General features: G+C 39.7%; 2 protein-coding genes across 2 annotated transcripts in view; both read right to left on the bottom strand.

Annotated features, from left to right (window-relative positions):
• LOC115591551 (mucolipin-2-like) overlaps window positions 1–2,081 on the bottom strand; it is a 13,882-nt gene extending 11,801 nt beyond the window's left edge. Inside the window, exons 1-2 of the mRNA XM_030433637.1 lie at window positions 1,911–2,081; window positions 1,143–1,296 (exon numbers count right to left, since the gene is read on the bottom strand). Coding sequence (XP_030289497.1) covers window positions 1,143–1,296; window positions 1,911–1,954 — 198 coding nt within the window. The 5' untranslated portion in view covers window positions 1,955–2,081. The remainder of the gene's footprint in view (window positions 1–1,142; window positions 1,297–1,910) is intronic.
• A 2,638-nt stretch (window positions 2,082–4,719) lies between these two features.
• On the bottom strand, window positions 4,720–10,393 carry LOC115591550 (chloride channel CLIC-like protein 1). The gene is made up of 10 exons (XM_030433636.1): window positions 10,360–10,393; window positions 10,055–10,164; window positions 9,162–9,272; window positions 8,688–8,915; window positions 8,326–8,478; window positions 8,134–8,233; window positions 7,180–7,277; window positions 6,849–6,983; window positions 6,626–6,758; window positions 4,720–5,489 (listed from the first exon to the last, which is right to left on the bottom strand). The coding sequence occupies exons 1-9, from the start codon at window positions 10,391–10,393 to the stop codon at window positions 6,696–6,698; spliced, it is 1,032 nt and encodes a 343-aa protein (XP_030289496.1). The 3' UTR covers window positions 4,720–5,489; window positions 6,626–6,695.
• Between the last annotated feature and the right edge of the window lie 1,741 nt (window positions 10,394–12,134).

Raw genomic sequence — 12,134 nt, 5'->3', positions numbered from 1 at the left:
TACTAATGTGCTTGACTTTTGTACACATTTCAGGTTCCAGTTCTTTCCATTTTATACAACTTTCTACTTCTTCTGTTTACATTTGTTTTTAACATCTGTTCTGAGCAATCTAATCACATGTGGACAGCTCAAGGTACAGGTGTGAACACAGGTGTTTAAAAGTGTCAGTTTGTCTGATTCTGTGTCTAAGTGCATGTTATCTGCCAACATTTAGCAGCTGGCTGAACATACTATTTCAACAGATTCCATCATTTACACAACATTAACAAAAGAAGACAACATTGCATTGATGGTAAACTGTCAAATATTACAAATACATTGAACAGTAACCAATACAGGCACTTTCTTTGTTACCAGAGGAGAAAGGCCCCAGACTCCCTTTACTAAACGCTCAATTTTAAGTGTAGTTGCATTAGGATAAACTTTATAAACTTTGTGATAAGCCGTCCACCACACACTCTCAACTACTTTAGGCCTTCTTGTTAATTCGGCAAACATTATACATGAAGACATTTCTTTCTTTGTGTAAAAACATCTGACACTCATAACACAAGTTAATGCCAGGTGTGAACTGACAGGCATGAAGCTGTCCACATGTGATCTGATCAAACATGTCAAGATTACAGTTAACAGAAGTACATTTTGTTTGCACTTTAAGTGCAGTTCTTTTACTTTGTGGTGGAGACATTTTCCCAGTGCCCATACCAAAGTAAAGGATCATAATACTTTGTACACCTCTGGTTTCAACTTATGTAACGTTGGCCACCAGAGCTGAAATCATAACGGACGGCATTATCTGTCATTTCGATTTACAACACTGATATGAACTCTGTCCTCTCAGCATTTTAAAGATCACATACAACGACGGACTTCATGTTCTAGGTGACTTTTATGTCTACTTTTGATTTTTGCAGCCTGGAGAGACAACTGTATACTTCTTTTTTCTTCTGAACACCAGGCAGCCAGAGGAGCAGTGTTCAGATACATGGGTGGAGTTCACTGATTTCGTCATCTCCCATTTGACAAAAACAAACCATCTCAGATGTTATGTAGGACCCCTCCCCATGTGAAACTCCAGACAAAACATCACCACCAACTCCTTTCACTGATTCCTGAAAAAACATGTTGTCATGGGAACATACTTGTGTAGTGATCATGACAATTTTGAGAATCTGCACCCCGAGTTTCCAGGGCAGGTGTCGCCTGGCCCGGTACTTCTCACACGGGCTCATGAAGTAAAACTTGAGGTCGTCTCTCAGGTTCTCCTCTTTGATAACATCTTGAGTTGTGACAGAGCTGAAAACAACACAACACAGCAAAGTGAAAAAAGCTGTTTAACTGTCATTTTCTACTCATTTTTGACTAAGAGATGAATAAAGCCCCCCAAAAACAGAAGTGAAAGCAGTCCTTTCATGATCATTTTTTCGTCTGCTTGAGCAATAGTTTAGTAGCAGTTTTTTTTTTTTTTTTGTTACAGGAAGGACTCCATGTACTGAGTACACTGCCTGCATTCATGGTGCTACCTAGGTTCAAGTCCAAGGTTAGCTCAGTGAATGCACTTTCAATATTTTCCCAACAGCCTGCCCACAGCCTCTACTTTCCACATCTACCCCCCCCCCCCCCCCCCCTTTTTTTAACGTTGGGACTTAATCTGTAGTTAAATGGCACACTTCACAGTTACGTGCAGCTGTACGTGTTGAGGTACATAGCTGCCTGCTCCTGTCAGATGTGTTGGAGAGCTGGTGCTGATGTTTAAGTGCAAGACAACAACAACTAAGTCGCGTGAATAAGCTGGTTTCACTTCAGCCCACACAATATATCGTATGTTCTTTGTAACTATTGAACACTTAAGCAAGTGTTACAACGTTTTTTAACTCCAGCCATTCAAAAAAATAAAAAAAGAAACTCACCTAATGGAGTTGCTCCTGTCCAGATATCGACCCAATAATTCCATGATTGATTGATTGATTGAGCACGTGGACACGCCAGTTGATTGCGCGTGCGGGCTGTCAAGAGTCTGACAGAGACAGAAACTTAGCAGCAGAGAGAAGTCCTTTCAGCTGAGTTCTTTTGTGACAGCACGCAGCTTCCCGGGCAGCCAATCAGGAAATGAGTATCAGGCGGCGCAGAGGTTCCAAATCTACGGCTCGGGGGACACCCGGCGGTCGCCAAGAGGACAGAAATGTGTCCAAGGTATAAAGAAAATTTAAAAGATAAGATAAAAAAAAATAATAATTAAGCTGCTTTATCTCTGCTGTACTGCTTATGGAGGGTTTTAGTCAGACAAAGCTACATATATTCATAAATATAAACGTAAATTAGTATGTGTATAATTAAATGCCTTGATAAATGAATAAATACATAATTACATAACAACATGCTCAAATAAATGAACAAATATACAATCATATGATAACATGCTTAAAGTGGCAGTATAAAAGATTTACGGAAGCGGCAATTGTAGGTGTGTTTTTGGCCCTCAGTGCTTCCCAGAGATCCAGTGTCGCCTGTGTGATGTCACTCAGTTGTCAGCTGGCAGCTTTGCCACGTCTCCATAACGACACCACATGAAAGCGAATGGCACTTTAATTTTTTAAGCGGTATTGTCCGCCGTTATCGTTTTTTTTCGTTGTTTGTTCACAAAACCACCCGCTCTCTCTGGGCAACCAACCACTGCTGGGGAACGCGTGACTAACTGCACGCCACTTGTGATATCTTTCCTGGAAAGTTGCCACCGACACCCGGTGTTCATCTTTGGTATTACAGCAAATGTTCGGGGCCCTCATCAGCAGGCCCAACAGGCTCAGTCATCATTGTGTTAACTCCTTCAGCAGCAGATGACGACTGAGCAGATATTTATTAACATGAAAATCTTTGAAATTATTACTTTAAATAAATAAATGAATTAATAATTATACAACTAAATGTTTAATGAATCATTTTATGAGTAAATGCTTAAAGAAGAACTCATTCATTGAGGGGTTTAAGTGCCAACCCTTTTTATACTAACTGACAAAGATTAAGGAAGGAGGAGGATTGAGGAAGGAAGCAAAACATTTCTTTCCACCTTCTCATAAGTCATAAAAGCAGAGGAGGCAGTTTAGATAAGACTATGGATGAGCAGATTTTTTTCACGTGCCTCTCATGGCTTCCATAATTTTGGATGCACACTGTCATTACCACGGCAAAATAAAAAGTAGCATTGTTGTAATAGTCTCTGAAATACTGGGATCAGCCTGTGATACGTACACCAAGAGATTGTTTTTAATTGTGGAATGTAAACTCCCCTGTGTTAGCTAAAACTCCCACACACACAAAATACCAAAGGAAATGACCTCAGTGTCTTCAGTGGTAGCTGCAGCCCTGTGTGCAACATGAAGTGCTCTGTTCGAGCACCACTGACACAGTCCAGTTGCATATTTAACAAAACACCTCCTCAGATGGGGTTTTGAAATAAGCTATAAGGAATCTAAGGATCGTTTTATGGACCAAAATGAAACGATTGCACATAACTTTTCAGCTTACCAAGAGATCATTTAAGAACGAGCAACCTCAAACCTACAAATCATTCACTTCTGTCATTAATGATACAGGTTATGGCTTCATTCAATCTCCTTATCCTTTTCTCAAACAGTTCTCCTCCCAGGCAGGGACATCACTTCCTGAAGACTCTGTTGGTTGTATAAATACATCTTGCCATGGTGTGCATGCACATGGCTGTGAAATGTAATGCCAAAACACTGAAAGTCATCACTGAGAGTCTTGACTCTTGATGGATATCCTTTGGGTTGTGGCTGTGAAAACATGCAGTCTTATTAGACATCGATACTTCTTTTAAATCGTGTTGTCTGTCTTTCTCCAGGGGTTTAGAGGTGTGTGCTGATAGAAGCACACGCAAAGATAATCTAAAAGCAGGGCAATCAGGACATGTATCCCAGAGCAAAGCTGCTGAGAAGGTCAAGGAACAACAAATTCATTATAACAACATTTTATTTCCCATTGAGAATTACAAACAATTAAAGTGACAAAACATAATTTGCTCCCAGAGCCCACTTAATGTTTTATTTCCGGCACACCTCTTAGAACTTTTGCAATAAAACTGTAAAAAAGTTTAAAACTGTGATAAACACGTATTTTGCCATATTTGCGAAAATATACACAAGAATAGAAAACATGGACACGCTGTAAAGCACCGGAACTCTGCAGAGACCAGAGTCTAGACAACATTCAGGGGACGTTATTTTACCCCAGCCTCCTTTCGATTGGTTGAGTAACATTTCATTACGTCCATTTTTAAAAATCTGTAAGCTGCAAACCATTTAGTATTTTACTTCATGATGCTTCAGCACATCATCATGGTGTTACAGGAGAAAGTATACAGTAGGTGGACCAACAAACATCAAAAGTCAATGTTGCTGCACAGATGTGTGGAGTAAATGTAAGTAAAACAGACTGAAGGAACCTTGAAAAGAAGTGCGTGGTGAGGTATTTTTGGTTTAAGAGGTTGCTTATGTCAAATTTATAAAGTTGATATAGCAAACACTTTAGCAAACAGTTTCTTATTTACACATCCAGCAGGCATGAAGCAACATTATACTCATTTGAAGTCTTGTTTCTGGCCACCGGATGAAGAAAATCTCCAATGAAAGTCCATTATTTTCATATGTCAGCAGTTTTGTGACAGAATCTTCTTACTTTACTCTTTTATTGATTCAGAACGATTGGTTTATGAATTTAATGAAACTCACTGATTACTCCCTCCTTCCACTGTGCCAAAACAATAATGTCAGCAATCCTGTCAAGCTTTGTACACAAGTTTTTTTCTCCTTCCAAAAAACAAAGAAAAGAAGTGACAGTGCCGTTCAGGAATACTGACTTCAGCATCAATACAACCAGGCCTTTACATACAAACCACGAATAGCTACAAAAATATTTTATTGCAAAAAAACAGAATTAAGAAAATGTTTTTTTTATCCCTTATAAATTACAAAATCCAAATGTATATTTCATTTAAAATTGAAACCAGCAGTTACGTGGTCATCATGATAAAACCTCAATCAGTGTTATAAGTGTAAAACTAGGAAAACCTAGTTTATAAGCCCATGATTCTTGCCCACAGTTAGGACACACCAGATCAGGTAAACAATAGTGTTTTTAAAATATACATTTCCAGTTTCACTGAAACCTGATTTAGCCTGGTCGCTGTGCAGCCGACTGAGCTAAAAATCAGCATGAAAACAAAACAGTAGGCTCACCGCACAGCAGCAAGATAACGTTAGCTGGAAACACTTTTAACTACTTGATCATTAACTGTCTGAGGCATCATTTGTCTCCATAGTCCGACAAAAAGCAACACACACAGATGAGGCTTTTCTTCCTGCTTTGACAGATGTAGAAGTCGTCTACTCCCCCAAAACTGGAGATGATTCCTGAACGGGAACTTCGACAGTTTCCACCTCTGTCCTGTCTTCTGCTGAGGCTGGATGGTCCTGCATTGAGATGGTGTACATCAGAAACATATAACACAAACACACTTATACGCTATTTATTTGCATGTTAATGCTATAAGAAAATATTACATTCATAAACCAAAGTATAAAATATTTAGATATAGGGATATTTACACCAATAAAACTTTACTAACTACATGTCATCTAAATAACTGACATAATAAAATGGATTTAGGAATTAAGACAATGTCTGTGTTGTATCCCAAAAGTGTGACTTTAAATCCCTGATGCAGTTCAGTATAAAAAGGGAGAGATGCTACAAACCTTCAAATGGTAATAAAAATACATGACCTAAATCCACTCATATGCTGTTGAATAAACTTCCGTATTGTTGTGACACAACTTGATTCTAAGGTAAATCTAAGTATCAGACCAGACAATTATTTTATGGTTAGAGACCAGATAAACATGGTAGCTAAAATGTATTTCAAATCAAAGATCAATATCATCATTTAGTTAATTAGTGTTATTCATATAAGGGGCAAAAACTAAAATAAATTCTCATCATTGATTTATTTGTCGATTACTTCCAAAATTAATCCATTAATTGTTTAGTCTATAAATGTCAAAAAAAATGTCTAATCTGCTCATCACAATTTCCCAAAGTGACATCTTCAAATCGCTTCTTTTGTCCAACCAACCAGTTCAAATCTAAAAGACTTTTCATTTACAATCATAAATGATGAAGAAAAGCAGAAACTCCATACAATTTGGGCATTCTTGGTTGAAAAACTTAAAAGATGAATCAATTATCCAAATAGTTGGCAACTAACTTTGTCTCACACATCTATTGATCAACTGATTGACGCAGCTCTATTCTTATATTCGCATGCATATACGACATACAGTACATACAACGATACAAAATGTGTCCACTGGTAAGTGGCTTTACAAGCTCACAAGCATGGAAAAACACTGGATAAATCAAACTATTATTAATTATTATTTTATTATTATTTCTATTATTTTTTTTATAATTATTGCTTGTGGCAAGCTGAAGCAGTAAAATATAACAAACAAGGTACTTTAAAAGGTTAATCACAGTTAAGAAGCACCATTTTAAGTTTAAGTATTTTAATTAGATTTAGTGTTCATGCTTTTTAAAAAGAATTCACCTGAACGTCTGTCTTTGAAGGCTGCCTTTCTGCTGGCTGAGATTGATGTTCTGCACAGTCTCTGCCGAGTTCATCGGAAAGGAGCCATGATGCCATACTGGAAGGCTGCCGGCCCATATACATACATGAATACCTGTAGAGGAGTCAAATAAATATATTAGTATTGAGAAACTGTCTGATTTTATTTATTTGCATGTGTGGATTTTTTATCACCGCTCCTTACCGCAAGCATGAGCATTACTGGGATATGCAAGGTAACTGGTAGATCTTTGAGGAGGGCTCGAAGAAAATCACTGATTCCCTCGCCAATGTGCTTCAGCGGCTCTGTGAAGAAGGTTACGATGGTAACCGAGAGAGCCTAAACAGAGAAGGTCAACTAAAATGTAACTTTGTTTGTGCCAAGTCCAATCCCACAGACATTCAAAACTATTGCCACTTTAAACACAGGAAGAGTGTTGATGTTGAGCAGGAACAAATTATCATGATAGAGTTCATTCTATATCCTCAACTCAAAAAACCAAAGCAGTACAGTCGTAGTCTTAGTCCTAACCTACCTTGGATGGAGGTACCAACAGTAACGGATCGACGAAGATGGCTTCAAAGTATTCCTTACAAGGATCATCTTGAAGAGTAAAGGTGCTTCTAAAAAACTCTGCCACAAAAGAAAATAACATTGTAGATGTAGCCAAGAAAGCAACAGAATAGAGTTTGTATAAAAACTTGCTTCAAAGCTTTGGTATCACTGTATGCAGCAGAGAGTGCATCCTCTCAAAATCCTCAAGAAGACTAAATCATTTATTTGAAACGTTTTATTAATGTTTCAGTCCATCTAACTTCCCTGTGGTGGTAGTACCAATAAAGTAATTGTAATATATAATGAGTTTAACAATAAACACAAGCAGCATCATATTAATTGTTGTGGAGTCTAATCGCTCTGAGTTTGTCTGGAAGGCCGAACCAAGTCTAGAAATACACTCAAGTTGCTATAATCATATCTTTATAATAAGGAGGAGGACGAAAAGAGTCACTTGCAGTGACAAATCTACAGAGAATTAATGAATCCTAACAAGTTACAGCAGCAGGCAGCTGTTTTTTAGTGGAAAAGCCTAAAAAAAACCCGTTCATTACCTGCTCAGTACCAAAAAGCAGATGGACAAAGTTAGCTTGTGGCTGGTTAACACAGCAGAGCATTTAACAGCTGTAGCCAGATACTTTACACAGACCAGAGAGAGCTAATACAGAGTGAATATTAGACTTAAACAACTTAAAATAATAATGTTAATCAATAACTGTTGGGTGAGTAAATAAGCAACTGTTTGCTAACAACATCACCATATGAACTAAAAAGGTGTAGATATGTCAGTTTTGTGTTTCCAACTAGCTCCCACTGTCCCCGAGTGGCAAAAAAGTCAGTTATTACATGTTCAAGTATTCTGTTGTGGGAAAATTCTCCTGCTTCTCAAGTGTACAAATTTGATGATATCTTTGATATATTCAAACTGGCTCACCCTTCAAGCTATCAGTCCAATCAAATTTTTTCAATCCACTGCATTTTTCACCAATGTGATACAACTGCGCCATTTTGTTTTGGTGTTCGGCAAAGGCAGTCTGAAAAAAACAAAAGGAATAGTATTACAGACTTATCTAAGACAAAAAAAACTTAACAGCAAAACACGAGCAACAGCTCTGCTTTTCTTTACCTTGTACAGGTAGAACCAGTTCCAAATAAAACTAACAAAGAAGCACACAGGAAACAGTATGTGAAACTGCAAAAACCAGGATACCGTTGACCACAGCTCAGTGCATATGATGGCCGCTATGATCAGAATACACAGCCCAACCTGGAACACAGACTGAGAGAACAGAGTACAACTTGACTGGTTGCTTGAGATGGAAAACAGACTGTAACACTTAAAACTTAATTAAAACTTGGTGAGAAGTGGATTGTCAGTTAGATTGTAAATGTATTGTTAAAAAAATAAAAAGTCCCACATAAAACAGGTGTGTTTGTAGACAATGTAAGGCACATGACTGACATATCTTGTGTGCAATTTCAGCTTACCAGTACTTTCAACACGACGTCAAGCTCCACGCCAACGATGTCTTCAAAACGCCACTCACATGCCTCATAATTATGTGGTCTGAGATCCACCAGTATGTTACTGATAGCATTGTCCACAGCCCCTGTTCTACAGCTCTCTTCACCCTTCAGAATCATCTCAATCTCAGTCATGGATTGTCTGGACAGCTTGATTTTGGCATCATAGAAGACGTCTGTGGAGTCAGTGGGCTGGGAAGAAATGGGGACGTGTTTAAATATTAATACCCTGTTTTCTACTGTATTGTGCTAAATGCACATGAGAACTGGAACAGAACTTGATACTGAACCAGAACTCTGTCTGAATAGTTTTAAACAGAGCTTGAAAACTTCAGCAAATTTACGCCCCATGATGATTGCATGGGAGGCTTGGTATAATGCATCCAAGATTAGAAAATATATATTCAATGCCACATAACGCGTGAAATGACCACATACCACACCAACTCTTTGTATTTCCTTCAGGAGTCTGCTCAGGAATCGCCTGAACACTGGAGTGCATGTAGGCTGCTGTGAAGCGAGCTTGATTTTCTTCTCTTGTTCTTCGATCTGAATTAAGAAAAGCACAATACTTTACAGGTTTTCTCATTTGTTATGTGTGCCCGTGCTGTGTATCTTTCTCTCTGTGTTTGTTTCTCATGGCACTGTCCTCCATCTCTACCTGAGTACACCTGAGTGTAATTGGTGCTCTGGTGGAGTGGGGGAGGTGATAAAAGGGCAGAGAGTGCAGGTACAGAAGAGGAGATTAAGAACACACACACAGGCAACAGCACACCTATGAGGAGTGTTCTCTCCTCACCCTTTTCTCCTTTGTCACAAACAGGTTTGGTTAAACCTCCATGCATTTTAGGTGCTGGGGGTTTTGTTATCTTAGTGTGTTGCATTACTTTGGGCTGGAGGCTACCAGTGGTTAAGTTATTCATCTTTTGTTTTAGGTTTAGATTTCCATTAGGCAATTTAGGGGAAGGTGCGAGAAACGACGGCCCATTGTGCAGATGGTCCCGCATCTTCCCATCTTTTATTCTTTTTGGCTGGGATCTTCAGCCTTTGTTTTGTTTGTTCCTGACTTTCTTTTGGGAATTATTTGATGAATCTTGTTTATTGGTTTACTTTCTGTCTGGTGTCCGTTATATGTTGGGTTAGAAAAATGACTAACACCGAAAAGAATAATGTCAATAAAAATTGACAGAATAGTCACTTCAGTGTGACAGCTTCCCCCCCAAAAAAAACCTGTGGTATAGCTCTAAGTACACTGCATTCCTATGATTGCTCTCCACAGAAAGACTTAGAAAAAGGAAAATAAAGGGTTCATAAACCCTTTGACTGCTGACCTGCTTCTGTAGAGACTCCACCTTCTGGTCACACAGTGTCTGCTGGCTGGGGTCCTGAGTATGCTCGCTTCTTTTGGTTGGCACATTGTTTGTTGGCTGCAAGGAAAACACTCACACTCACACACACACACACACACACACACACACAACTGTCACAGCAGAAACAGCAACATGGCCTCAGGGAAGTCAAGGCGATTGCGATTTAGCAAAAACAAAACAAAAGACATTGAACATCACCCAACCTCTGCAGGTTTCCTCACCGTTTTGGTGAGCATATCATGAGGGTCTATCCAGTCGTCTTCTACCTGCTGGCCCATGGCTGCCACTGACAGACTGCATGCCAGGACAATGAGGAGCATCCTGGCACAGAGATGAGGGTACTCCACCGTCCAGTGGGCAAGGTAGCTGTAGCTAGCAGGAGTGGTAGATTCAGGAACACGAAAGTGGAAGCAGGATCAGGTAGAAAACGGTAGTTTCAGCTAATTCAAATAATTTAGCTATATAATGTTAAAGGTGAGTCCTTCGAAGAGACCTGCAAAGACTGTGTCAACCGTTGTTAAATAGGACAGTCTAGCCATCAGAGCATTTCCTGGTTGCGTCACCAGATGTTCCAGCCCTGTCAGTCCATGAGTAACACACCCTGTAAGAATGTGGAAAGGTATTATGAGTAGGGCCAGGTAATAGCGGATGCGAGTCCTGTGGGGTTGGGCGCAGTCCTAGCCCAAAAGCAGAATGGAATTAAAGTCCCTGTGTGCTATGTAAGCCGTAGCCTAACAGATTGTTAATGGAGACACTCTCAGACAGAGGGAGAGGCACTAGGTCTAGTGTGGGCCTGCAAGAGACTACATCCATACCTGTATGGGCGACAATTTGACTAGAGATCATAAGCCATTGGAAGTGATATATGGTCCCTGCTGCAAACCATGTGCATGGATAGAGCGGTGGGTTCTGCGCCTGCAACTGTACCAGTTCAAAGTCGTACACATAGCAAGGAAGAACAACAATGCTGACTCGCTATCAAGACTCCTGCCAAACACGGTGAAACAGGAGGAACATGGGCACGGAGCTGATGAGTATGTGAGATTTGTGGCAATGAACGCGACTCCAAAGGCATTCACCACTCAAGAAGTGGAGGAAGCATCTGCCACTGACCAAGAGCTCCATGCAGTTGCCCTACCGGGACCTCTCCCGTCCAATCACTCCATTCTAGTGGCAGTAGATTATTTCAGCCGGTATTATGAACATGAAGTCATGACCACCACCGCAGCAGAGAAGCTTATAGACAGTCTGGGGTCAATTTTCAGCAGACACGGACTGCCAGCCACGTGCAAGTCTGCCAATGATCCTCAGTTTTGATTCGAACAATTCAGACTGTTCTTTGAGAAAACTGGCATCACACACATCAAAACCACACTGAAATATGCTCAGGCCAACGGAGAGGTTGCGTGTCAGAATGCATAGCTTATAAAAAAGGATCAGGGTTGCTCATTCTGATGGACTTGATTGGGAAAAAGAACTGAGAAAGTATGTGACGGTCTACAGGAGCATCATCCATCCAGCAACAGGTAAAAGCCCTGCTGAATTGCTTTTTAACCGAACCTGAACAGATTGAAGTGCACACTGATCAAGAAGTATGTGATCGTGACATAGAGCATAAGGCAAGAAGCAAGCTGTATGCAGACACACGCAGGGGAGCACAGTTGTCAGAGGTCAGTGTTAGTGACACTGTGCTCTTGAGACAAGACAAAACTGACAAATTCTCCACTACATTTAAGACAAGGGGGAAATACAGGCGATAGAAGGGTATACAGTATATGTTTGACTTCTGGCAATAGAAGAACTTGTTACAGTTTATGATTTTGAAGAGTTGTTTTGATTTATGGTTTCTTAAAGGAAAGCAACATGTTCACTAAGTAGTGATTTTGACTGGTACTAAGTAATGAAGTGATCTGGATAAGAAAGATACATGTTCCTGTGTGGTGAACTTATGTTACAACTCTGGCCGCTCAGAAAGAAGTTAAAATGAGAGTGGAATGAGAAGTATAATCCTGAGTTATATTTTCCGTAACTAAGAAAATAG

The sequence above is a fragment of the Sparus aurata genome, chromosome 11 (assembly GCF_900880675.1).
Source record: "Sparus aurata chromosome 11, fSpaAur1.1, whole genome shotgun sequence".
Taxonomy (NCBI): domain Eukaryota; kingdom Metazoa; phylum Chordata; class Actinopteri; order Spariformes; family Sparidae; genus Sparus; species Sparus aurata.
The sequence above is the reverse complement of the archived record's forward strand: the minus strand, read 5'-3'. Positions and strand labels throughout refer to the sequence as shown.